Raw genomic sequence first — 26,905 nt, 5'->3', positions numbered from 1 at the left:
GGCTCTTGCCTTCCTGCGCCTCCCGCCAAGCCGAGAACTGTCAGCACGCAGTTTCGCTGAACAGGAAACGGAGTCCCAGGGACTGTGTCCGTCTCCCCGAGGCCGCCCAGGGAAAGGTGGGCGGGTTGGGGCTTGGCGGGCTCTCCCCAAAGTGCGCTGGAGAAGTGAGTCTGGTCCTTCCGAATGCCTGTGACCACTACGTCTTTTCTGCGGTGACACCGTGCGGCTTGATTACCTGGGCACTGGGGGGCGCAGCAGGATCCAGGGGCTGAGAAAGAAGCCCAGTGTCTCTGGGGCTGAGGCTGGTGGGGAGGGGAGTGAGGCCTGGGGCAGGGACCCAGAAGGGGGAATGGCTCCGGGTTGGGAGATGTCATATATAAAGGACACTTGACAGTGACAAGGGACAGGATTTAGAGACCGATGGATGGACTGGGGCTTATGATTCCTGGCATGGGCTGCCAAAGAGAGGAAGTCAGATGGGAGGACAAGTGGGCAGGATCGCGTCCCCCCCGACCCTGAATACTGTGGGGGCATCTCTGAGCTGTGGCCCAACTTCAGTTCTAGGCACTTTTCTTGCCTTCTCCCATTTCACTGTTACCCTGATCCTGGGACATGGGAACTGGCCTGTGTCCATTTTACAGGTAAGCACACTGAGGCCCAGGGAGGTTGGGGTGCTTACCCAGCCAGGAAGGGACAGTGCTGGGTTTGAATTTGGGCTGCTGCCTCCGACTGCCTCAGTATTAATCCCCGAATGTTACATAACACAATGAATGGGGAGGGGTTAGCAGGGCTTCATGCGGCTGGAATCAGACCTAGGAATTTTCCAGAGACCAGATTTTGGAATCTGGCCCAGCCATGCCACCAGGGACAGGAAACACCTTCTGAGTTGTCACATGGTCGCATGGCACTTCAAATGGGGGCCCCAGAGCATTTGAGGGAGCAAGACTCAGGGACCTTTGTGGGGGCGGCTTCAGCACCTGGGCCAAAGGGTTTCAGGACAGTGAAGGGGGGTCAGCTGGCTGTGACCTGGGAGCCGAGGGCCCTGCTAATGAGAACCAGGTGCAGTGTGACCGAAGATGGGCAGCTGGGGCGGGGAGAGGGGGGGCCTTGGGTCTGAGCAGTCATGTCACTGTCACCCTGGAATCCATGAGGGCAGGCAGCTGGTTCCTTTTCAATAGCACACCTCCATCCATGTGCTAATTCAGTATGTTAAATAGTGTATGGAACCTGTGCTCAAGACAGACCCACCCAGGCCTCATGAAAAAACTGCCAGGACTTAACCTAGGGGAGGGTTCTGTAGTGAATGTGAGTAAGCCAGAACCCCTTCCTGGCAGTGGCTTGTCCTGGAGGTAGATGCTATTCTTAGCTTCATGTTACAGAGGAAGAAACTGAGGCTTGCATGGAAGGCACATGCAGGCCAGAGGCACTGGGTTGTGGCCAAACCCTGCCAGAAGTGTAGGTCAGTGGGTCCAGAGCCCCTGCCCCCCTAAACCATCCTGGGAGGGAAGGCAGAGCCCACATGCTAAATCAGGTGGCTAAGACCACTGAACCCCCAGAAGCTCCCTGGTGGTGAAAAGAATCTGAATTCCCGGGTGCGGTGCCACACAGCCTGCCTGTCAGCGGGCTCCTCTGCCCAGACACCAGTCTCCCCCACCTCTTGGCTGCTTGCCAGGTCTTCCTGGCTGAACCTTCACCATGGGGCTGGTGAGATCTCCCCTTCCCAGCCTGCACCCCCATGAGCAGGCACCTACTGCCCCTAGGATTCTAGAATGAAAAAAAGCTATATATATAAAAGCCTAAGCAACCATTTGACCAGTAGCGCTGACACACACTGGCCACCAGGGGGCAGATGCTTCGACTGGTAGGTTACCTTGCTGCTGGGGTCTGGCAGATGGGGACTGGGCAAGATGGGCTGGACATGCCCTGAAGCCCTCCTGCTGTCCCTCCCCTGCCCCGATTGTGCACCTGTGGCGTCCCCCTACTGGGCCTGTGCCCTCTCTCAATCCGGGACCCCTCGCGGGATATCGGAGAGCCACAGGCCAGGCTGAGGAACCCCACCGGTGCATGAATCCGTGCACCAGACCTCTCGTCTAGAATAAAATGAAACATAATTGTTCACAGCAGCATGATTCACAACAGCTAAACGGAGGCAACAACCCCAATGTCCAGTGGTGGATAAATGGATAAATTGTGATTCGTTCACACACTGGAATATTATTCAAGCTTATAAAGGAAGGAAACTGTGATACCTGCTACAACATAGATGAACTTTGAGGACATTATGCTCAATAAAATAAACCAGACACAGAAGGATAAATACTGTTGATTCCACTCATATGAGGTTCCTGGAGGAGTCAAACTCACAGAGACAGAAGGTAGATGGTGGGTGACAGGCTAGGGGAGAGGGAGGTGAAGAAGTTAATGTTTAATAGGGATGAAGTGTCAGTTTGAGAAGATACAAAAGTTCTGGAGATGGATGGTGGTTATAGTTACACTTAAAAATAGTTAAAATGGTAAAGTACATGTTATGTGTATTTTGCCACAATAAAAAGAGGAAAAATATATTAGATTTCCCACCCTACCCTTAAAAAAACACAACCTTGGGGGACTTACTAAAACTCCCATTTTGGAGATGGGCAAACTGAGGCGCAGTTTGGATATTGATCACTGGATCACAGTTTTGCAAAGGGGGCTGCCTGGTCTTCCATGCTGACCCCTGCCCAGGGTTCCTAAAGCTGGGTGATCATCAGCTGGAGCCTCGGCCTGGCCGCCCACACCCTGAATCCCTACACCCCAGGTCACAGCTTCACTCCCCCTCCATTCTGCTCTCTTGCCAACCTGAGATAACTCCCCAGACTCAGCAGATTTCCCTGGAGAACTGCAGGAAGCTTCGCTCAAAATACCTGCCGCAGGTGAGGGGGCAGCTGCTGAGACAGCTGCTGTCCGCAGAGGCAGCCAGACTCCCAGAGGTCCACCTTGGGAGGCTTGAGGGCTGGGCATGGGGTCAGCCTGGGCACAGTCCTCTTCTCCGAGAAGGTGCCAAGGTGGCAGAGGGGACTTGGCAATTGGATTAAGTACCCTGAGGTGGGGATGACCCTGAGATGGGGATGACTCTGGAGAAACACCAGAGAGGGTGGTATTTCTAGAAAGAGCTGACAACAATGGATGCTTGGAGGGTGGGAGAGGCAAGGATAAGGTCTAATCCTGGACCCAGTAGAAGCCAAGTTCCCCCACTCACAACGCTGGGCCAGCCTCAAGGCAGTGCCCTGCCGCAGTCATGGGGTTTCTGAAGCACAGAGGCAGGCTTCCCTCCTGCTGACTCTGCTCACGAGGCCCTGTCCCCAGAGGCTAAGCTCACGCGTGCAGACATGAGGAAGTCCAGTGCAGTTCAAAGGCCAGGAGACCAGAGACGTACCTGGAGCCAGGGTGAGTCATGTCTGCCCGGGTGTGCCCACCTTGGCACCTTCTAGGAGAAGAGGACTGTGCCCAGGCTGACCCCATGCCCAGCCCCTCAAGCCTCCCAAGGTGGACCTCTGGGAGTCTGGCTGCTGTCTCAGCAGCTGCCCCCTCACCTGCGGCAGGTATTTTGAGCGAAGCTTCCTGCAGTTCTCCAGGGAAATCTGCTGAGTCTGGGGAGTTATCTCAGGTTGGCAAGAGAGCAGAATGGAGGGGGAGTGAAGCTGTGACCTGGGGTGTAGGGATTCAGGGTGCGGGTGGCCAGGCCAGGGCTCCAGCTCACGACCACCCAGCTTTAGGAACCCTGGGCAGGAGTCAGCATGGGAGCCAGGCAGCCCCTTCGCAAAACTGTGATCCTGTGATCAGCACCCTTTGGGGGAGGAATATTATACTACTGATGGCAGAGCGTAGACTTTGTAGTGTCTTTGAAACTTTCTGTAAATCTAAAATGATTCAAAAACTAATTAAAAAATAAAACCCACAAGAATTAGGAGATCATTATAAGAAATTCAAGCAAAACCTATAAGGCAGTGACTCAAAATCAACGATAGCCCCTGCCTCAAGATCGTTGTAGCCAACCCTAGAGGTTTATCCTTCAATTTCCTGTCTGAGTTTATATCAACATGCATACTTCTTCTTTTATAAAAATGTCATCACATTGTGTATGATTTTGCTAATTTTTTCCACCTAACAGCATACCTTAAGTGACTTGCCATTTCTGAATCACTGTTCCGTGCTCCCCAGCCCCCAAGCCATGTGAGGCCCCTGCCCCACTCTGGCGTTGAAGCAGACCCCCTTGCTCCATGTGCTCCGGCCACACAGGCCTCCCCTGGGCCTGGGCCTCACCCTGCTCCTTGGCCACCTGACCTTTGCATAGGCTGTTCCTCTGCTGAGAACACCCTCTCCCTCACACCCTCTTCCATCCAGTACCCCTTCATCCTCCAGGTCCTGCCGGGAGCATCCCCACTTCAGGCAAGTTCCCCCACACTCCCAACCCAAAAGGAGCTGGGATCACTGGATCACAGTTTTGCAAAGGGGGCTGCCTGGTCTTCCATGCTGACCCCTGCCCAGGGTTCCTAAAGCTGGGTGATCATCAGCTGGAGCCTTGGATTAAGTACCCTGAGATGGGGATGACCCTGAGATGGGGATGACTCTGGAGAAACACCAGAGAGGGTGGTGTTTCTAGAAAACCAAGCAAACAGTGGTTGCTTGGAGGGTGGGAGATCACAGGATCACAGTGGGTACTTAATCCACCCATTCGGGTGTGGGTGTGAAGTCGCCCCAGGATCTCTGAGTCCCACTGGGTATGACTTTACCCCTCTGTACCTCAGTGTCCTGACCCATAAAGTAGGGGTTGGGAGGGTCACATCACATCTGAGCGCCCCCACGGCAATGGTGCCTCTCCGTAGGTGAAGGGCTCAGTCACGGGGTCAGTGCACGAGCAGTAGGACCTGTCTGGAATGAGGGTGAAGGAAAGGATGCTGCCTCTCATTAGACCTCTTAATCAGAGGTCACAGACACCCAAAGTCGCTAAAGTGAAAAAAAACAAAACTGGGTTGATAGCTTCAGGTATGGCTCGGTCCATCTCAGGAATCTGGCTCTTTCTGTTTCCTGCCTCTCATGTCCCTAGCTAGGGTGACTTTCTGGGTGGCATCCCCAGCTCACATGGTTGACCTCAGTCGTGATGGGTCCTGGGTCCTGCTCTCCCCATACTAATGCCCAAGGACATCTAAGCAGCTCCAGAGACCGTGGGTTCTAGGGCAGGGATGGCAGGAACCATTCCACCTAGTCATCTCAGGGGGCTGGAGGGTCCTGGGACCACATGGCCCGGCCTCAGGGATCACAGGTGGCACAAGGAGTTGGAGGAAGGGGAGGAGGAGGCCATCGGATCTGCTCATAGGCATTTCCTAAGCCCCAAGGCCATAAGACAACAGACCGCAGAGGGAGCCCGGGTCCAGCTGATCCACATCTGTCATGACCCACATGCCCAGAGGCAGGGGGTCTGGGCTGAAGCTCAGGATAGGGGGAATCCGGCTGAACCTGGGCCAGGGTCCGGGATGGGGAACTGAGACGCCACCGGACCTGGAGCCTCTGAACCTCACAACCACCCCCGCCACCTGCACCAGGTATTTTGAGCTAAGCTCTGGGCCTCATCCTCTGGGATCTGCTGAATCCAGCTGAGTTATAGTCAGAGGGCAGAGGTGGTAAACAGAGATGAAGGGGAGGCAAAGACTGGAGGATGGGCCCAGGACTCCACAATTTCATCCCACCTCCATCTGGTCATTCCACAAGCGCCAGGGTTCCCATGCAGGGTGCAGTGCCTGCGGTATGCACTTTCTACAGGACTCAGTGCCTGCTACATACACTTGTGGATAGAGTACAATGCCTGCTGTAGATGTGCCCTGCGGGAAGTATCTTCTGTAGCCCAGCCAGTGTGGCTCAGTGGTTGAGCATTGACTTATGAACCAAGAGGTCACGGTTCGATTCCTGGTCAGGGCATATGCCCAGGTTGTGGACTCCATCCCCAGCGTGGGGTGTGCAGAAGGCAGCCAATCAATGATTCTCTTCATCATTGATGTTTCTATCTCTCTCTCCCTTCCTCTCTGAAATCAATAAAAGCATAGTTTTAAAAAGTACCTTCTGTAAACCCTCCTTGCATGGTGCAGTGATTTCTGCATGCACTCTCTTCAGATACAATGACTCTTGTAGGCACTCCTTGGAAGATTCAATGTCTACTATATGCACGCCCTACAAGGTGCAGTACCTACTGTATAGACTCTCTGAACAGTAAAGTGTGTCTGTTGTATGATACAGTACATGCTGCATACATTCGTACAGAGCATAATGCCTACTGTATTGCTCCATGCAGGACATAGTGCCTGTTGTATGCACTTTTTGCAGGGTGCAGTGCCTGCTGTATACACCCTGCATAGCACCATAGCACTGTGGCTGAGGCTTGGGTAATGAGGCATCTCTGAGGGGGATACAATTGTCCACTTTGTGGAGTCCCTGGGCCAAGCTTCCTTCCTTCCTTCCTTCCTTCCTTCCTTCCTTCCTTCCTTCCTTCCTTCCTTCCTTTCTTTCTGTCTTTCTTTCTGTCTTCCGTTCTTTCTTTTTTATATATCTTTATTGATTTCAGAGAGGAAGGGAGAGGGAAAGATAGATAAAAACATAAGTGATGAGAGAGAATCATTGATTGGCCACTTCCTGTACGTCCCCAGGAAAGTGGTGAGAGGCAGCAGTGGTGGTTCTGGGCAGGGGCTGAGCCAGGGTGTCCCTGGGGACACTCACTCTCCCCACAACATCCACAAGGCTAGTTTCCTCACTTCCTCTAGGTCTTTACTAAAAATTTACTCTCTCCCTCATATGATCATATGCTTTTCTTTTTTAAAATTTATCTTTATTGTTGATGAATATAGTTTTATTGATTTCAGAGAGGAAGAGACAGAAACACCAATAATGAGAGGGAATCAGCGATCAGCTGCCTCCCACATGCCTCCCATTGGGGATGGAGCCTGAAATCTGGGCATGTGCCCTGATTAGGAATCAAACCATGATCTCCTGGTTCATAGGTGGATGCTTAACCATTGAGCCTCACAAGCCAGGCCTGATTTATTTCTGATGACTCTCAGGCCCCAGTCCATAGTGTGATACATAATCAGTGCTCAGAAGAGAGTGCCTGCTTTTGCTGTCCCCTCCCTCTCCCACCATCTTCTCTTCAGCCTTGTCCAACCACACTTAACTTCATCAAGGTCACAACTGCCTCCATCGATGCCAAGTCATTGGCCCATTGGTCCACTGGTCCACATCTTCATCTTGCCCACACCGGTTGTATCTTATTTCTCCCAGAAGCCCTGTGTGGCCTCTGGGACCCCACGCCCACCTGTTCTCCACCCCCTGCCCCTTTCTGTCCCTGTGATCTCACTCATGACACTAAACACCCTCATGTGCTGAGGACACCCACTTGTTCACCTCCACCCAGACAACATGACCCCTGGATTCCCAGCCTCTTCTTGGTGACCCACAGACATCTCACTGTAGAGCCATTCAGAAGTGACCACTGGATTCACTCTACCCTGCCGCCCTCAGTACATGGGCACCTCCCTTCACCAGCCACTCAGGCCAAGCTTCTGACTCAAACCTTCCCAGCACTCCCCCCATGGGATCCATCATCAACTCCTGCAGACTCCACTCCCAAACAGCTGGGAGCCACCCACTGCTCTCACCTCCAGGGACACCCTGGCTCAGCCCCCGACCACTGCTGCCTCTCACCACTTTCCTGGCCCCCCACTTTCCCCCATGGCAGCCAGGGGTAGATTTTCCAAAGCTTGAGCACTCTTCCACCTCCCTACGCTCCTTTCCTGCCTCTGAGCTCATCCCTTCCCCCACTCAGGCCACTGGCTCCACCCTCTCCACCGCCTCTTAGTCCAGCCTCGAGGCCTTTGCGCTGGATGTGCCCTCCGCCTGGGCTGCCCTTCCCCCCACCTCCTGCGGCAGTCACCTCCTCAATATGGACCTTCCAGATGTCCCCCACATCTGCAGGGGGCCCGGGCTGTTTCCTCTGAGCACCTGATCTCAAGGTAAGATGATACCGACCCGGCGCCTGCCTCCCTCACTGGCCTGGCTGGCTGGGTGGTTCACCAGTGTGTTGGCACGTAGTAGGTTCTCAATAAATGTTGAAGAAACAAAAGGCATTGGGTGGCTCTGTTTTGAGCTGCTCCAGGCTGGAGTGTAGACACGCAACCCCTCTCTCCCTGTGGTCAGGGCTGGGAGACCCACGGTGGGCTTCCAGGAAGAGGAGGCCCTCAAGCTGAGTCTGGCCGGAGCCTGGGGGCAGAGGACCCTCTTGGTGCCCCATTTCCTCAACCTACCTACCACGGAGCACCGTGGGTGACAGTGAGGAGCTGGGGGAGGGGCGGGCAGAGGACGCCTGCTGCGTGCCTGTGGGCGGGGGAAGGCGGCACGCTGGAAAGGGTGCGGTGGTGGGAGCCCTGGAGTAACCCTGACCTCGCCAGTCCGCGCCAAGAGCTGCCGTCCAGCTGAAAGGGTCGCGGTGCCCCCCTTGCCCGAATGGGCAAGTTGAGGTCGGAGAGGGTGAGGGCAGGGCCATGCAGAATGGGGACCTCTGGACCCGGGTCTGGCCCCAAAGCCGTCGCTCACAGTCCGGGGCCCAGGGAAAAGAGTAGATATTTTGATTCATGTGAAATTAGCCTTTGTGTCATCCCATTTCCCACAGTTGCCCAATTTTTCATGATTAAGCCCTCATTTCATCCAGCTATTTCCAACATACTGCCTCTCGGGGAGTTTCCTCCTTACAGTTCTGAGTGTTTGGGATCACACTAGACATGAGAACAAGCTTCTCATCAAGGTTATGTTTGTCAATATCTACCATTAAAGAACGGTTTTCTTTTTTCTATCATGAAAACAAACATGGGAAGAAACCAATATATCAGAAATCTAGGTTAACTTCACACTCTTATTTTTTTTTCAAAACTTCACTTTGTATTGGAAAGCAGCATTAAAAATCTTTCCTCCATATAGTCTATATACAAAAACTCTATAGGGACGAGACATATGATAAATTATACCACTTCTCTTGAAGGACATAGTACATGCATGTTGGCCTTTAGTTGCTGTCAGTAATTTTACTGCAGGAATATCTGGCAGGCACAACAATCAGCACCCCCCCGCCCGGGTCCGTGCCTCCTGGGTCTCGTGGAGGGGAGGAGTGGGGGGGACGGTGAGGCAGCAATCCGCCGGCTGAGAGAAAGCTCATCCCCACTTCTTCCTGGGAAAACTGAGGCCCAGAGGCGTGGCTTACCCTGAGGTCACACCCTCCGTCAGGAGTTCAGCCCAAACTGGGTGTAAGCGTCCTGCTCTTTGGGGCGGGGCTCTGGGGAGCGGGAGGGTGGTTCTTTTAGCCCCTTATTTTCCATCGCCTAGATCCCCACCTCAGTGCTGAGTCAGGAAAGGGTTCAGAAGACCAGCCCCCTCCCCTATCTTGGCTCTCCCCTCCCAACTTCCTGCTTCCTGGGCCAGCCCGGGCCCTGGGTTCAGAAAGGGGCTGAGATGCAACGGGCTGGTGGGAGAGGGGGCCCACTTGGTGGTCTCCCAGGCTCTTGGCACCTGGAGCCACTCAGCACCAGACCCTTCGTGCCCCAAATGCCATAGCCAGGAGGGCCTGAGATACAGGGAAACTGAGGCTCAAGAGGGGCCATAGATCCAATGAGGTCCGGCCTTCCCCCACGCAGTGCCCAGGAGCTCGGAGGCTGGAGGATTCCAGTTTGTCCTGCGTGTGCTTTGGGCACTGCTGACTGCTGGGCTCCCTGGCTCTGCTCCAAGGAAGGACTCACCAGGTGGCCACTTCCCTCTTCCTTCCTCTGCCAATGTCATGGTCACGCGGAGGGTGTGCATGGCAAGTGGCTTTATATTTCTCCTGACAGACGGGAAAACTGAGGCAAAGTTGCCAACCCCGTCCCCCCACCCAGCTTGTCTCCCTGTTTTCTGCATCATCCTCATCAGGGGCCCTTTTCCCTTTCCAGACCACCCTGGCCCTCCATCCCACACCCTCTGCTCCTGCGGCCATGAGGTGCTGGCTGGCCCCTTTCTGCCCCTCCCCAATATAGGGACACCTGCTGCCGAGGGTCTGGGATCGGATGGAGCCCTGAAGGGACCCAGCCCCTACGGGCTGCTCCCCCTGCAAGGTCTCAGAGTCCTGGACTGACCCCAGCTGGTCCCCAGTGCACAGATGGGGAAACTGACACCTGGGGAAGGGGGGTCGCTGGCCCCTGGCCGTGCAGGAAGGTAGAAGCAATGATGGTGGAGAGAGCAGCGAGGCGCCCTGACCCTGGAGACACTTGTGCACTTATCCTGGAATGATTTGTTCTGTCATTAGACACTGATTAAGCACCTACTGTGTGCATCATAAGACAGTAAACAACCAATAATAGTAATAATAATAATAATAATTTGAATTCTTCATCTATATTCCAGACTCTGTGCCTCCCATTTTTCTTACCTGATCCGAAGGACTCCTCAAAAATTTCCTGGGGGGGGGGCTGTATTATGAATACATTTTTCAGATATTAGAAGGGGAGGCTCAGAGAGGTTCAGTTACTGCCCCAAATCACATAGTCAGGGCAGAGCTGGGGTTCAACCCCTGGCCTGCTCACACCTCCACTGCAAAGACTCCCTCTGCTTCCCCAGACCCCACCCCCTCCGGAACCTCCTGCTCCTGCTATGGACCCTCCTGAACTGTGGTTTGGGAGGCAGTGCTCAGGTAAGGGGGGAACATGAGCCCAGGGAGCATTGGGCATGGAGACCCCATAGCCATGTGGGGGTTGCCAACCTCCCCTCCATGCTGACCATGTCTCTCTTTCTCCAAGTAGGGTCCAGGGGAGTGGACACCATGGGGTTCCTGGAGCCACTGTTCCAGCTCCTGTGGGCAGGGACTCTCTGTGCGAAGCCGGCGCTGTGTCCGGTGAGCAGTGAGCACGAAGCCGGGGCTCGGCTGAGCGGGTGCGGGGGGGTTGGGGGGGTTCCTGACCCTTCCCTCCTGCCAGCCAGGCCCAGCCCCTGAACACACCCTTGACCTGCCCACACATGCTGTGCCTTTTAATCCTACGAATGCACCTGGAATGTGGGTAGGGTTGGTGTGGGAGGGTGAGGGGTGAGCAGGCGGGCTCTGGGAAGGAGGTTACTGGGAAACCTGACCACACTCTGGCCACCCTGCTCCTCACAGGTTCCCCAGGGAAGAGCTGTGCTGGGGGGACACCCATGAGTACCGCCTCTGCCAGCTGCCAGTAAGTTCTGTCCACCTCCAAGACCCCCCGAGTCTGCCCTGAAGCCCTGCTGCTTCCCCACTCATGCCCCCAAATATGTTTGCCACCCTGCCAGATTTTCTGGACTCCCCTGAGTCTGTCCCAGCCTCTGACCCACCCACCTCTGTCCCCAGGACTGTCCCCCAGGAGCCATGCCCTTCCGAGACCTCCAGTGTGCCCTCTACAATGGCCACCCTGTCCTGGGCCCCCAGAAGACTTACCAATGGGTGCCCTTCTATGGTGGTGAGTAGCCTGCCCTCCTGTTGGTCCAGAGGAAACAACTCAGAGCTGGCAGGGAGAAGGGGCTGCTAAGAAGGAAGGGGGACTTGGAGGGTTGTAAGGAGAAGTAGGCATTAGCACTTGGGCTTTGAAGGATATGTAGGTGTTGGTGAAGGGAAGGGGAAAAGCATGTGTGAGATGTAAAGCAGAGGCAGCGGGAGCCGGGTCTATTCCGCACAGGGCTGGACACCAGACTGAGGATTTACTCAGGGCTGAATCCAGAGGCCAACAGTTCTCAAACTTACCTTGGTAGCAGGAAATGTTGCCAGTATTTAGCTGAAAATAGTGGGTTATATAACTGTGTGCTGGGGGCAGCATGCCTTCAGATTTAAGGGAGACAGGCAGCTTCAGATGCTATGGAGAGGACAGACACAGGTAAGAAAAGCCTAGAATAAAGGAAGTTCCATTTGTAAACCTCATCGTGTTTTTTCCCCTTTGCCGTAAGCATTAGCCCACCAGGGCCAGCTGGGGCGCTGTTCCAGGCTGGGTCAGCCAGCCAAGCTGAGGGAGATGGGGGGCATAGGAGTCAGAGCTATGGGCTGGAGTGAGTGGACTGCTCATTGCACCCTGCTGCCAAGCAGAGGGGGAAACTGAGTCCTGGGGCGGGGGACAGGGGCTAAAGACACATGCTATGCGGGACCCAGTCAGCACGGGACAAACACTTTTTATTGGGCACCTGCTGGGTGCAGCTCTGCTCAACGCTGAGCCTAGAATCACGTCTGGAAATGGTTATTTGAGGGTTTGTGGAATGAATGCATGCATGCAGGCCCAGGATATCTGCCTGGGAGAGTCAGAAAGCTGAGGCCAAATGCCGAAGCCCAGTCCTGGCCCTGCTTCAACCTGCATGTGCAGTTTTGGCTGAGTTTCTGGGCCTCATCTGCCCAGGGGGGTGGCTCTCTCTGGGAGGCTAGCGGGAAGGGGGCTGTAACTGGGCTAGAAGACCCCTGGTCCACTCTGTCCTTCCACCCCCAGCGCCCAACCAGTGCGACCTCAACTGCCTGGCCGTGGGACATGCCTTCTACCACAGCTTTGGCCGCGTCCTGGATGGTACTCCCTGCAGCTGGGGTAGCCGGGGACTCTGCGTGGCTGGCCGCTGCCTCGTAAGGACTGCCAGGACCCGCCCAGCCCAGCCCACCTCCCACCGCACCCCAGACCGAATTCATTTAGGTTTAGGTCCCCGCCACCTCCTGGCCCCTCCCCTCCCACTGGGCCACGCCCCTCCATAGACTTCACTCCTAGCTTCTCTCCAGAGTCCGCCCTTTCACTCTCAAGTCCCGCCAAGCCCCCTTCCTTTTGTTCCATGACCCCTCCCTCTTTCACAGGCTCCCCCCCTCCCCCCCCCACACACACACCTCCTTAGGCCTCCCAGACCCCTCCTTCTGGGCCCATCCTTTTATTCCCAGGCCCCACCCTCGTCTCTAGGCCCCGCCCCCTGGTTCTCAGAACCCGCCCCCCTCTTCCAGGCCAAGGCCCGGGCTGGGGCAGGGGGTCTCTCTGACATGTGTCCTCCCCATCCGCCTAGAACGCCGGCTGTGACGGTTTGATGGGCTCGGACGCCCGCGAGGACCACTGTGGTCGCTGCGGCGGCACCAACGACTCGTGCCTCTTCGTGCAGCGCGTGTTCCGTGACACCGGTGACCTCTCACCCCGTCCTCTCCACTCTCCCAGAGCCGACCCTTTACGAAGCCGCAGGCACGGAAGTGAATTCCCGTGCTGATTGGGCAGCCTGCGGCGCAGCCCCTCTCGTTCATCATTCTGATTGGTCACTGCCAGATTGCCCCGCCCTTCCCAGAACAGATGTGGTTCTAAATCTAACCCCTTCGCTGCCTCATTTAGGCAATACTAATCTTTTTTTAAATATATATTTTATTGATTTTTACAGAGAGGAAGGGAGAGGGATAGAGAGCTAGAAACATCGATCAGCTGCCTCCTGCGCACTCCCCACTGGGGATGTGCCCGCAACCAAGGCACACACCCCCGACCGGAATCGAACCTGGGCCCCTTGAGTCCGCAGGCCGAGGCTCTATCCGCTGAGCCAAACCGGCCAGGGCTAGGCGATACTAATCTTAACCCCAAACGTTTACGGACCGTTGTTGGGGTACTAGTACCAAGGCCAATCTCCTTAGCCTCAGTATCTCATTTAATCCTCCAAGCATCCCTCAAACAACCCGCCACCCGCACCGCAGCATCCTCCTTCCTTCCCGCCCAGGAGCCTTCGCAGGATACTGGAACGTGACTCTGATCCCCGAGGGCGCCAGGCACATCTACGCTGTCCATCGGAGCCGAAACCACCTGGGTACCGCAGAGGTTCCGAGGGGGAGGCGCCCTCCTGGCCGCCTCGATGAAGCCGCGAGACTGAGGCCGGAGGAGGGGGACGCGGTGTCGGGGAGGTGGAGGGGCGGGTTCCGGGGAGCCTGGGCTGACCCTTCCCTTGCAGCGCTGATGGGGGGCGACGGGCGCTACGTGCTCAATGGCAACGGGGAGGTGAGCCCGTCCGGGACGTATGAGGCGGCGGGCACCCGCGTGGTCTACACCCGCGCTGCGTGGCCGGAGGAGACGCTGCGCGCGGCCGGACCCACGTCCCAAGACCTGCTCCTGCAGGTGCGTGCGGGCCTCCAGGGGGCACCTGGGCACGTGGTGGTGGTAGGGATTAAAGGACCCCGGGAAGGCTGGGGACCGAGAGGGGGAGTCGGGGTAGAGAGTGAGAGTGGGGGAGCTAGGAACAGAGAGTCAGAGGGGTGAGATCGGATTAGAGAGAGTGTCAGAGGGGCCAGGGCGAGGTAGAGAGTCAGAGGAGGGAGGCTAGGGTAGAGAATCAGGAGAAAGGCCAGAGGATGGAGGCTGGGCCACCAGTTCTGATTTCGGCTCCCTAGTGTGTGACCTTCTCCCTAGGTCCTCCTGCAGGAGCCCAATCCCGGCATTGAGTTCGAGTTCTGGCTCCCTAGGGAGCGCTATGGCCCCTTCCAGGAGCAGGCCCAGGCCCTGGGCTGGTCCCTGAGGCAGCCGCAGCCTCTGGAGGTGGAGCCCCAGTCCCTTGAGCCCCAGGAAGCCCTGGCTGCTTTCCCCACACAGACCCCAAAGCCCACCCCAGGTGAGCAGGGAATAGCCACTATGGGGGCAAGCAGGGAGGCGGGGCGTGTGCCCTAACTGCACTATCTCACAGATCCCTGCCCACCCTGTCCCGACACCCGCGGTCGTGCCCACCGGCTGCTCCACCTTTGCGGCAGTGACTTTGGTGAGAGACCCTTTTCCCCAACCCTCACCTGGCCCCTAATTGACCTAAACTTGGCTACTTTCCTGCTATCCGACCCTGTTCTGACTTTACTCTTGAGTCCTTGATTTGACTCCAACTTGACCCCTTCTTGCCCTAATTTGACTTCTTGATTTGGCCCTTTGCTCGAATTTGACCTCTAAGTCCTCATTGATCCTGACCTGATCTTGACCACAGGACCCTCTCCACAGTCCCTAGGGGCCCCCCCATGTCCCACTTGACCCCAAGTTTCCTCATATGGCAACGGGGTGCATGAATGGGTGTCCAGGTTGGACCATCCAATTGGCCTCAGCACCACCCTGCCCACAGTGTTCCGGGCTCGAGTGCTGGGCCACCTCCGCCAGGCCCAGGAGACCCGCTATGAGGTGCGTGTGCAGCTTGTCTACAAGAACCGCTCACCACTGCAGTCCCTCGAGTATGTGTGGGCACCTGGCCGCTGCCCCTGCCCACCAATGGCCCTCCATCGAGAGTACCTGCTGGCTGCCCAGCGCCTTGTCAACCCCGATGGCACTCAGGACCGGCTACTGCTGCCCCATGCTGGCTATGCCCGGCCCTGGAGCCCCGCCGAGGACAGCCGAGTACGCCTGGCTGCCAGACACTGCCCTGTCTGAGCCCCCAGACCAGGAAGATGTGCCTGACCAGGCTCAAACTCAACCTATTTCCTCTCTTGCCTGGCTTCCAAGGAGCTCAGAACTATCTCCCACCACAGCTATGTACCTCTCCCTCATACACACTTACACACCTTTGCGTACCGTCAGTCAGATCCACTCTCGCAGTAGGCAGGCGCTGATGAGAAAACACTGAATTGCTTCTTTAACTCTGATTTCTTCTCTCACCCTCACCGCCAGGAAACTCATAGCTTTCTTTTACTCAAAAACTTTGTGTCTACTTTTATTCCCCTTGCCTTGCACTCACTTGCTTAGAGAGACACTCATACGCAAGCAGGGCCCATAGGAAGACATGCCTAAGGAGACATTGTAATGTATCCGTTTCCCCTCTTGCCTTGGCTACCAGGAAGCTCCTCACTATGTAACTCCCTGAAACTCTGTGCCCTCTCTTCTTGCTGCCATTTACCCGTTCACCACAATGTATTCAGAGACACTGTCACAGACAGACATACCCACTAGAACACATGCCTAACTGGGCTCTGTAACACACTCATTTCCCCTTTGTGCTGACTACCAGAAGGCTCCGAGATCATCTTTCTCTTTCAATTTTGTATTGATTTCAGGTGTACAGCTCAGTGGTTAGACAATCATATACTTACCTAGTGTCCCTTTGATATTTCCAGTGCCCAATTAGCATCCTACATAGTTATCATATTATTGACTATATTCCCTATGGTTTACTTTACAGCCCCATGACTATTCAAAGATAATTTTGACAACCTCAGCAATTCTAGAAGGGGTTCCTCCAGTCCACACTGCTGTTCACCCCTTTTATATTTCTACTTAGTTTTTACAAGCTATTTTTTAAAACAAGGGCACACTTGGCCACAGAAATGTGTGGATGCACTAGTAGTGGGATCCACAACTGTGCTCTCACAGCGTGTACACATGTGATCTCACAAACCCCATCCCCTCTACCTGGTCCATTCCCCACCTCCCTTCAGAATGTCTGACACTTTGTGGGAGGGGAGGACAGGGACTATATGAGGATGGGGGGTGAGTACGGGGTAAACATGGCTTTTATAGGTCCCACGCCTCTTCTCCAGGCCTGCTTCTTCCTGTGTTGTCATAGATTCTCTTCATTTATTCTTCTGGAGCAAGAGGGCAGACATCAGTCATGTGAGAAGGGAGGGTGTGTGGGGGGGCGTGGCTCAGCAAACCCTCCCCCACTCTGGATGGGGGCACCGTCTTCTGCCTCCCCATCCGGATGGGTGCCCCACACTGTCATTTTGGGACAATCTGCTCTTCTGTACCATCATGGCTGTGTTTTCCCCGCTAGCATGGATACTGGCAGTGGGCAAGGGGCACACAATATGCAGGTCTCAGAGCTGGATGGGCTCAGCCCCTAACTTTGCAGATGGCCTGAGGCCAGACCACTCCCCTCTCCTGGCCTTAGTTTCCCGGTCTGTGAGTACCCTTTTAGCGCTTCCTGGCTCTGATCGTGGGAATCACTCTTCTGGATTCCTTCCCTAGCCCCTCAGTTCACTCATGCATTCCTCCAACGGGTATTTATTGAGTGCCTACTGTATGCCAGGGGCCCAGCAGTGCTTAGACCATCCCAGGCCTGGCTCTGTCATCTGCAACGAGTGCTGAAGCTGGAGAAACCTCAGAGCCTCGTGGGCAAAGTGGGATGCAGTCCTGGAGGGAGGTGTGGGGCCTGGGCGCCCACTGGTGGCAGGATGGGGGAAAGGTAGTCAAGGCACTGGTTACCTGCAGCCCTGAAGGGCCCTATGCTTATGTACCTCCTCCTCCACACCCACTTCTCTCATCTGCACTTGCCTTCCTCAGTAATGCCTCTCCTCCCCCACCAGCCTTACACCAGCACCCACTTACGGCTCCATTCTTCCCACCACTGGCCTGAGGTGGTCCCCTCTGCCTCCATGCAGTATGGGGATATGTCTGGGAACAAGGGTCTCAGGCCTTTTCAGCCCCAGAGCTCCTAATCCCAAAGCATCTGGACTGGCTGACGAGAGGCGACTGCTCCTGGGAAGGGCCAGCACAGAGTCTCCTCCGGCAGGCAGGGTGGCCCGTGGCCACGAGCAGTGACTTCCCCAGCCCTTCACAGCTCCCCCTGTAATGGTCTTGTAACACTCCCAGTAAACATGCCATTGTTTTGATCTGCTCTTTCGTTCGTTTTAAAGCAGTCTAACCCTTTAAAGAGAGAAGAAAACCTTGCAATTCTAAAGTTGCTCAAATTCAACAGCGTGGTGGTTCAGGAAGGAACTACCATTTGTACTTGCCAAGCAACGTATTACGCTGTTTTGCATTGAAACACTAATGACTCCAGGTGGTTACACAGAATGACAGAAACAAAGTGAAGCATTCTGTTTTTTTTTCTCTTTCCAGTCAGTCCTCAGCCCTTTTTCATTAGTTACTGTGTCCCTGCAGGGATACTAGTCTAGCCCCTCTGGGTCAGAGGCACACACATTGCCCGGAGTGACTGCAAATGGGCAGGAACCTCCTCTAGAAGGAAGCACAGGTGGCCCATCCTTGCTTGTCCAGAACTGGGAATTCTCCACATTGACTTCCCACAGATGGTGATGTTTATTAAAAGATGAATTAAAACAGGCATGTTTGAAACTTGCATCCATATTAGTAAAAATGACAGTGATTGTAATTATTTCATTAGCCCCACAAAAGGTTGTTTTCAATATTTCTGAACGCCAGCTCTGGGGGATCTGTTATGTTTTTCCTTTCTAATTCTCTGCAGAGGGCACCACTCTGTCATCTGCCCTTCTCTCACTGACCCTGTACCAGATGGCTGACACACGGGAGGACACATGTCCACTTAAAGGGCCACAGAAAGCCCTGGACTGTCTGAGAGCTCACAGGTTTAGATGTGGGCATACAGGTGAGGTTGGCAGAACCACTTTGGAAAACAGTTTGGCCATGTCTGCTATAGATGAACAAAAATCTCAGTAGCAAGTTAGATATGTCCAAGCCCCAACCCCCAGAATCTGTGAATGGGATCTTATTTGGAAAAAGGATCTCGGCAGATATAATTAAGGATCTCAAGATAAGATCATTCCGGATTACCTGAGTGGGCACTAAATCCGATGACAAGTGTCCTCATAAGAGACATGGAAAGGAGAGACAGAGAAGAGGGCCATGTGACAATGGAGCCAGAGACTGGGGCAATGAGGCCACAAGCCCAGAAGCTGGAACAGGCCGGAAGGACCCTCCCTGGAATCGCAGGAGGGAGCATGGCCCCGTAACACTGACTTCTGGCCTCCATAATGTGAGAGACTGAATCTTTGTTGTTTCAAGGCCCCCCACCCCCAGTGTGTGGTAATTTGTTATGGTCGCCCCAGAAGACTCACAGGCTCACCCTATACTCTCCAATCTCTGAGAAAGGAGAGCTGCACTCACCAAAGGACAGTTCTAGAATGTTCCTAGCAGCTTTAGTCATAATAATCCAAATTGGGAAACTACTCAAATGCCCACCAACAGTGGAATGGGGCAAATAATTCTGGCCTACCCACAGGATGAAATGCTCTCCACCAATGAAAAAGAGCAAAGTACTGATAATGCCCACAGTGGTGTGAGTCTCACAGACACAGCTCTGAGTCAGATAGGAAAGGACAGAGATACCACTGGGGGTGGGAAGTGACTGGGAGGGGCTGGCCCTGTTGCCTTAGTAGCTCTGAGTCACTGGTTACACTTTTCTGTAGGTTTAAGAATAAAACAAACTATGTGCTCAGCCGGCGTGGCTCAGTGGTTGAGCATCGACCTATGAACCAGGAGGTCACAGGTTGGATTCCCGGTCAGGGCACATGCCTGGGTTACAGGCTCATCCCCAATAGGGGGCGAGCAGGAGGCAGCCAATCCATGGTTCTCTCTTATCATGGATATTTCTCTCTCTCTCCTCTCTCTCTCTCTTTCTCTCTCTCTTCTTCTTGAAATCAATAAAAACATATTTAAAAAAAACAATAAAAACATAAAATAAAACATGTCTGAGGGGCTAAAGGTCACTGTTTCCACCTGGGGAGACAGGTGTGTATCCTCCCTATCTGTACTGCCTGGTGAGCTGACCAGGGCAGGGGGACAGGGACAGCCTCTGAGCACCCGTTTCACCACCTAGGGCAGTGATGGCGAACCTTTTGAGCTCGGCGTGTCAGCATTTTGAAAAACCCTAACTTAACTCTGGTGCCGAGTCACATAGAAATTTTTTGATGTTTGCAACCATTGTAAAACAAAGACTTATATTTTTGATATTCATTTTATATATTTAACAAAGAAAAATCAACCAAAAAAATGAGTTCACGTGTCACCTCTGACACACGTGTCATAGGTTCGCCATCACTGGCCTAGGGACAGCAGGGTAGGGGGGATGCCAGGTGCAGAGTGAGCCCAGCACTGCCCCACCCCAGACCACAGCCACAGCACATTCTTCAAACAGCTGGGCCAGTGATAAGCAGATTCTGAGATCCCTGTCCCCAACACCCACGTAGGCCTCTTAGCAGACCTTTGATCAGTCCCTTCCTCCCTCTTGACAAATCTTACACCCCCAGGAAAAGCCAAAGTCCTTACCACGCCTTCCAGATATCTGCACGGTCCACCCCCTGGCTCACCTCCTCTCCCCCCTCATTCACTCAGCTCCAGCCACACAGGTCTCCGTTCTTCCTACACTCTGCCAGGCTCTGCCTTCGGAGAGCCCCTTCTCTCTGCTGGACCACCCCTGTCCGATTCTCACCAGATTCATGCCCTCACCTTCTTCATGTCTTTACTTGAATGTCATTTTCATAGACAGGCCTTTCTCTGACCCTGACATTGCAGCCCTGGCCCCCTCAACTTCGGCTGCATTTTCCCCATGTCATTCACCTCACTCTGACATGTTTTTTTTTTCATTAAAATTTTTTTATTTTATTGATTTAAGGGTGAGGGAGAGAGAGAGATACATCATCATTGTGAGAGAGAAACATGGATCAGTTGTCTCCCATATGCACCCTGAACTGGGGATTGAACCCGAAATCTGGGTATGTGCCCTGATCAGGAGTTGAACCCACGACCCTTAGATGCACAAGATGATGCTCCAACCAACTGAGCCCCAGGGCTCCCTCTGACATGTTATACATGTATCATGCCAATTGTTGCCTTCCCAAACTACCTGGAGTAGGAAATTTTTAACTCTCTGGGTCAATACTGTAACCCTGGCTCCTAGAGGAGGGGTTGGAATACAACAAGCGCTCAATATCCGCGTAACACTCAGCACGTCCTCCTCCTTTGTTAGAATTCTCAAGGATGAGGACACGGGCAGTGGTGTTGGTGGCTGCAGAGGGCTGCCTCCTTTTTGGGGGAAAGCTGTCTTCGAGTCACCACCAGCTGGGAACTGCAAGGCTGGCTAAGGAGCGAGGGGCATGGCATGTCACAGGATTGCAAGACTTGGCTGATGTGTTTGGGCAAAAACTGGGTGTCTCGGTCAGGGACGGTAGCGTCTTCGCCTCCCAATGCTGCGCACACCCACCCCAGAGCAGAGCAGACACTGGCTGCTTCGGCAGGGGGTTGCAGGGTGGGGCGGGAGGTGGTGGGATCTGTGGGAGATGGTTGGCCAGGGGCCGAGATTCGTGAGGACCTGCGGCCGTGCGTAAGGCTGGACTGAAGTTGAGCAGAGTAGGCCAAGCGGCCAAGTGTAGGCCTGAGAGTCGCTTTCATCCCTGGTCAGAGGGTGGTGGGGCCTGTTGGGCGGGTCCGAGGGGAACTCGACCATGGCTGCCTTTTCTGTTAAGCCTTCCTAGAGCTATTAATTAGATTAGCAAATGTTTATTGACCTGCTACTATGTTCCAGGCGGAACACAGCACGGGGCAGACAGAAACTCAGCCGCTGTGGCGCTCACAGTCTAACGGGGCAGGCAGGCGAGAGGCAAGAGAAATAGGTAAAACACGTCATGTTGAGATGGAGACATGGCGGGTCATGTAGATTTTATACAGAGGGATCAGGGAAGACCTCCCTGCGAAGAAGGCATTTGAGTCAAAACGTGAAAACAGTGAGGGAGAGTGTGAAGGCGCAGACCCCCTAGGCACCTCTGTTCTGGAAGGATCTCTGGGGCCCTCCTTTAGTCCCTCAGCTGAGCCAGGTGCCCCAAGGTCAGGCTCCACAGCCTGATTGTCCCTGCCTTTGCCTTTCAGGCCTGCCCTTCCTCATTTTTCAGGTGTCAGCTCACTCACCACCTCAGGCATCTCTCCTTTCTTGTCACTGCTTCCTTTTCTCTCCATATTTCTTGGGTACCCTCTTTCCATTTTCTGTCTCCTTGCCTGTCCTCAATTTAAATGGCAAAGATTTCCTTTTACTCACTAGTGCAGTGATGGCGAACCTATGACACGCGTGTCAGAAGTGACAAGCGAACTCATTTTTTGGTTGATTTTTCTTTGTTAAATGGCATTTAAGTATATAAAATAAATATCAAAAATATAAATCTTTGTTTTACTATGGCTGCAAAGATCAAAAAATTTCTATATGTGACACGGCACCAGAGTTAAGTTAGGGTTTTTCAAAATGCTGACACGCCGAGCTCAAAAGGTTCGCCATCACTGCACTCGTGAATATCCGGCATTTAGTGTGGTGCCCTCCTCTGCCACATACTAAATACTACTTTTTTTTCTTAATTGAAAGAATAGAGACTAACTGCCAAAAAAAAGAAAAGAAACTGGTGTCTCCAGACATTGCCCAGCGCCTTTGAGAAAAAAACTGCCCCCAGTTGAGAACCACTGAGTTATAGCCTCAGAAGCACCTGCAGTGTCAGGGTTTGCGGTTCATCCTAACCTTTCTCTTGTGTTTGCATCAGAAGCTGTGGCCCCCTAAGACCACGGGAAGCAGAGCTTGGGTGGCAGGAGCTGAGTGGTGAGATGGGGCGCCTGATGGATTCTGGGGGGCCCAGGTCCTCCCCAGCTGTGAAAGCAGATGCCTTTGTGTTACAGCCCCTTCCTCAGGGGACAAAACCTGGCCCCCAGGCTCCAGGTGGAGCTCGTTGCAGGTGCAGTTCAGGCTTCAGGTAACCCCTGCTCCCACTGAGACCGCCTCCTGGTCCAGCTCCACTCCTACCCCCACCCGGTCCCCCAGCTTCCAGTTCAGGATCTGCCTCCAGGGATCTATAGCTGCACAGGGGGCATTCTGTATTTTATATACTGTTGGATTGGATTTGCTATTCTTTCTTTGGGCTTTTTGCATCTGCATCCATTCCTGATTTCATGAACAGGGTCATGCCAGCCTCACAAAGGAAACCCAAGTGAAGGCTGAAGGAGGCCCCATTAGTGTTCACCCAACTCCCCTCTCTCCATTTCCATGAATGCCAGTCTGTCAACTGCCAGCCCCAAGGCCTCTCTGCTGCCTGCAGGGGGATGCTGGCTGAAACGAATGGCCACTGCTTCCCCAGTGCATAGTCCCTGGATCCCTCAGCACCTGAACAGAGGGTCTCAGGTGTGCACTGGACACAGGTTCCAGGCTTGGCCACACCTACTTCTTTGGCTCCTTCCCCTACCCACTCCCTACTGAAGCTTCCTGAGGTCCCCTTCCAGAAAAGGGACTTGTATTCCAATTCTCATCTCTGATTCATCTCAGCCACTTGGCAAGACCATAATTCTGGGCCTCAGTTTCTTATCTTTAAAGTGGGGCTACACAGCAACCTCTTCTGATTAGATGGGATGATCCCTGCAAAGAACACCTATTCCCCACCGACACACACACACGCACCCAGGACAGCAAAAAAAGGCTCTGCAAGATGTATTTTATTGAGCCCTGTCCTAGCAGGATAGGTGTTTCAGGCGCCAGCAGTGCTGTAGGTATTGGAGCCAGGAGTGGTGGTGGGGCCAGTGGCAGGTGATTTCAGTGGTGGACTCTGAGGTGTACTCCAGAGGGAACCCAGAAAGGTAGGAGACAGGCAGCTCGGGCTCTGAGGTACTGGTTTGGGGCTGCTGCTCGTGCACTGAGGTACTGGTTGGGGGCTGCGCTGGGGACGTCTTCTGATGTTTGCTGGACTTAGAGGCCTTGAGGGCTGACTCCGTTGGTCTATTAGAGCTGTCGTGGGGCTGCGTGGGGATGGTGGTACCACTGGGAGATGGCTGCGCTGGGGACGTCTTCTGATGTTTGCTAGACTTAGAGGCCTTGGGGGCTGACTCCGCTGGTCTATTAGGGCTGTCGTGGGGCTGCGTGGGGATGGTGGTACTACTGGGAGATGGCTGCGCTGTGGGCGTCTTCTGATGTTTGTTGGACTTGGAGCCCTTGAGGGCCGACTCCCCTGGTCTATTGGGACTGCTGTGGGGCTGCATGGGGACGCCGGTACCACTGGGAGATATCAGGGTTGGGGACGTCTTCTGATGTTTGTTGGACTTAGAGGCCTTGGGGGCTGACTCCGTTGGTTTATTAGGGCTGCTGTGGGGCTGCATGGGGACGCCGGTACCACTGGGAGATATCAGTGTTGGGGACGTCTTCTGATGTTTGTTGGACTTAGAGCCCTTGAGGGCCGACTCCCCTGGTCTATTGGGACTGCTGTGGGGCTGCATGGGGATGGTGGTACCACTGGGGGATGGCACAGTAGGGGGGGGCTGGCTGGAGAAGGTGCTGGGATGATGCACAGAGCCTGAACCAGGGCCGGGGGACTGCTGGGCTGGCTGGGAGGGGCCCAAGGAAGTGACAGATGCCTGGGGCTGGTTGGAAGAATTGGCTCTCGCACTAGATGCTTTTGAGGATGACTGGACCTGGGATTTGCCAGGCAGCTTGGCGACACTGGCAGACCCTGTGACCACGGATTGAGAATGGGACGGGCCAAAGGTGGTACATGAGGCGTTCCCAGAGGCTGGCTTGATTGGGGCTGAGGGAACAGAGTGGGTCTGTCCTGAGGAATCAGTTGAGGAATCCGTGGAGGACATGGTGTCTTTTAGCTGGCCGGCCAGCTTATCTGCACGGGGACTGGGTAGGGACTTCACTTGTCCTTCTGGAGCTGAGTCACGGTTACTTTGGCTGCAGAGAGAGGGCCATGGGGGTAAGGTAGGTCTGGCCAAGCTCTCAGGTCCTGGGGCTATGCTCAGCTGCTAGAGAGTGGGATGGAGGCTGCTGGGGACCAGGGTAGGGTCAATGGCCATCCTTGGCAAGGATAGTCATCTGCACATATTCACACATATGTAGGTACACTTGTACACAATCACACACATAAATGAACTCACACAATGCACAAACCAACCCACGGTCATACACACACACACACGCATGCTTGCACTCACACGTGCACATATGCATGCATACACATATAAAACTTACTTCCTAGGGGTGGGGGTTACCTATGGTTGGCTCCAGTAGCAGCGGGGGGCCCACCACCATAGCCGTTGGGGTGACGAGAGCCCGGCTTCGGGCCAGGGTCTGAAGGACTGGTTTCCGAAAGCAGAGGAGAGAAAGGCGGACAGTGAGAGGAGAAGCCAGAGCGCCTGATGCCAGTGGCCAAGATGCCAGATGGAGACCAGTCAGAGTCAGGAGGAGAGGAGCCAGGAGTGAAGGTAAGCAGGGGTGGATAGGCTGGGAGACAGACAGACCCAAACTGGGACAAACTAACTCCCCCATGCCCTACAAGCACATACCGTCCCGGGTTACTCCTGCTGCCACGTCCAGTGCTCGCCCGCTGAGGTCTCTCATGATGTTGTCCACGGCCTCGTGATGCTTTAGAAACAGCGGGCGTATGATTTGACGGTACAGCATGTGAGCCCCATTCCATGGCCCGGGAATCATGCAGAACAACAGGAAGGCGCACTGCGGGCATGGATGGCAGTTACACTCGGACCGGATCTGTGCCCCGGGAGGAGGGGGCTGGACCTCTTCCGTCAGACACTGGGCTATGTGGACCTGGGCCCACACATACACTCCTTAGGATTTGTCTGGCCACCCCCATCAGACACCCTCTCGGATGGACTTGGGCTGCCCCCATCAGATACTCCCCTGGCTGGGACTGTTTCCACAGGAAGGGACTGAGTCTCCCCCGACACCTGAGGAGGCAGCAGGGCGGGCCCCTCAAACCCCCAGTCTCTGGTTGCCTGCCTGCTCCCAGGAGATCCTATCCTGTGTGTGTTCCAGTGGTGCGTACCTTTCCCACGTAGTAGAAAGGGAACCAGGACAGGAGTAGATCGCTGAAGAACTCGGCAAGCCCGAATAGGCTGTACACCACCCAGTAGGTGAGCCACACAGTGTCGTCTTCTTTGCTTGGACTCTCGATAGCTTTTATCCTGGGGGCGGGGGGAGGTATGACAGGATCAGGGGCTGCCTGGAGTCCCTCATGCTCCCCACCTGGACAGCCCATGGACACTCACGAAGCATATGCGGGGTACACAAACCCGATGAGATTGCAAAGTAGAGGTGCCCCGTAACCGAACAGAAGATACAGGCTTAGCAGAGTGGTGGCTCCTGCAGAAAAGAGGGCATGGGTGAGGGTCTGGCTCACTCCACACCCAGTCCGCAGGCTCCCAGCCTCCTCTTGGCCAGGCGGATGCACCCCGCAGAGTTGTCATTCCTCCCACAAGCCTTAGTGACCTCTCCAGGGTGTGCTCATCTCCACACAGCACCTGGATGGCCCCCACCATGGCTCTGAACACTGAGTCTTGTGTCTGTAATTAGTTAACATATCCATCTCCCCTATTGTACTGTGAGCTCTCCAAAGGCAGGCAGGGTCCTCGGCCCTGGTGGATACAGAGTAGCTGCCCAATAAACACTTGCTGAATAAGGAATCATCTGCAATTATAACCACCTCACCTTGGGCCCTGTAAGAGGGGTTGGATACATGAGCCCTAAGTAATAGGAGAAAAAAACTAAAACTGAGGCCATTCTATCATTAAGACATGACTACTGAAGAATAAACTTAAGACATGACTACTGGTGAGCAGACAAAGGCAGAGGCAATTTAAAATTTCATCTTAGGCCTGGTCAGTGTGGCTTAGTGGTTGAGCATCAACCCATGCACCAAGAGGTTGCCAGTTCGAGGCCTGGGTTGCAGGCTCAATCCCTGGTGGGGGGCATGCAGGAGGTAGCCGATCAATGATTCTATATCTCCCTCTCATGCTCTCTTTAAAATCAATAAAAATATATTTTCAAAATGTCATCTTAGTGTGGGGTTTCTCAGTCTGGGCTGACATCTGGGCCAGGTCATCCTCTTTGGGGGGCTGGGTCCACCCACTCAATGCCAGGAGCATGCCGCCATGACACCACAGATGTCCCCAGACATTGCCTAGTGTCCTAACAGGGGCAGTATGACCCATTTGAGACCTCCTGGTCTTAGGCAGCAAAGGGCAGTACAGAGCCTCTCAGATCTTGGAGAGCCCTCTGTCCTTCTACTCACTTACCATGTGACACTGAGAGTCTCTCTCTGCTTAAAGACTCAGTTTCACAATCTGTCAATGGGGTTACAGTGACCCTGGCTCCTAGGGTTGTGGATTAGCTA

General features: G+C 54.3%; 2 protein-coding genes across 7 annotated transcripts in view; one reads left to right on the top strand and one right to left on the bottom strand.

Annotated features, from left to right (window-relative positions):
- Window positions 1–4: 4 nt before the first annotated feature.
- On the top strand, window positions 5–18,061 carry ADAMTSL5 (ADAMTS like 5; the record flags this gene model as incomplete). The annotated part of the gene is made up of 13 exons (XM_015564659.1): window positions 5–164; window positions 7,883–8,036; window positions 10,663–10,735; window positions 10,845–10,936; window positions 11,198–11,258; window positions 11,411–11,519; window positions 12,528–12,655; window positions 13,078–13,189; window positions 13,765–13,851; window positions 13,993–14,156; window positions 14,448–14,646; window positions 14,719–14,790; window positions 15,136–18,061. Coding segments are annotated over 13 exons (1,713 nt in total), but the record flags the coding sequence as incomplete, so codon positions are not given.
- Window positions 18,062–23,196: 5,135 nt separating this feature from the next.
- REEP6 (receptor accessory protein 6) overlaps window positions 23,197–26,905 on the bottom strand; it is a 6,007-nt gene continuing 2,298 nt past the window's right edge. The window contains exons 2-7 of one of the 6 annotated variants that reach the window (XM_015564642.1): window positions 25,782–25,875; window positions 25,559–25,697; window positions 25,059–25,227; window positions 24,765–24,851; window positions 23,784–24,447; window positions 23,197–23,549 (exon numbers count right to left, since the gene is read on the bottom strand). In XM_015564642.1, coding sequence (XP_015420128.1) covers window positions 23,232–23,549; window positions 23,784–24,447; window positions 24,765–24,851; window positions 25,059–25,227; window positions 25,559–25,697; window positions 25,782–25,875 — 1,471 coding nt within the window. In that variant the 3' untranslated portion in view covers window positions 23,197–23,231. Of the gene's footprint in view, window positions 24,448–24,764; window positions 24,852–25,058; window positions 25,228–25,558; window positions 25,698–25,781; window positions 25,876–26,905 lie in introns of all 6 variants that reach the window. The other 5 variants (XM_015564643.1, XM_006764816.2, XM_015564645.1 and 2 more) reach the window with 5 other exon arrangements.

The sequence above is a fragment of the Myotis davidii genome, unplaced genomic scaffold, assembly GCF_000327345.1.
Source record: "Myotis davidii unplaced genomic scaffold, ASM32734v1 scaffold198, whole genome shotgun sequence".
NCBI classification, from domain to species: domain Eukaryota; kingdom Metazoa; phylum Chordata; class Mammalia; order Chiroptera; family Vespertilionidae; genus Myotis; species Myotis davidii.
Note: the sequence above shows the minus strand (reverse complement) of the source record. Positions and strands in the feature narration are given on the sequence as shown.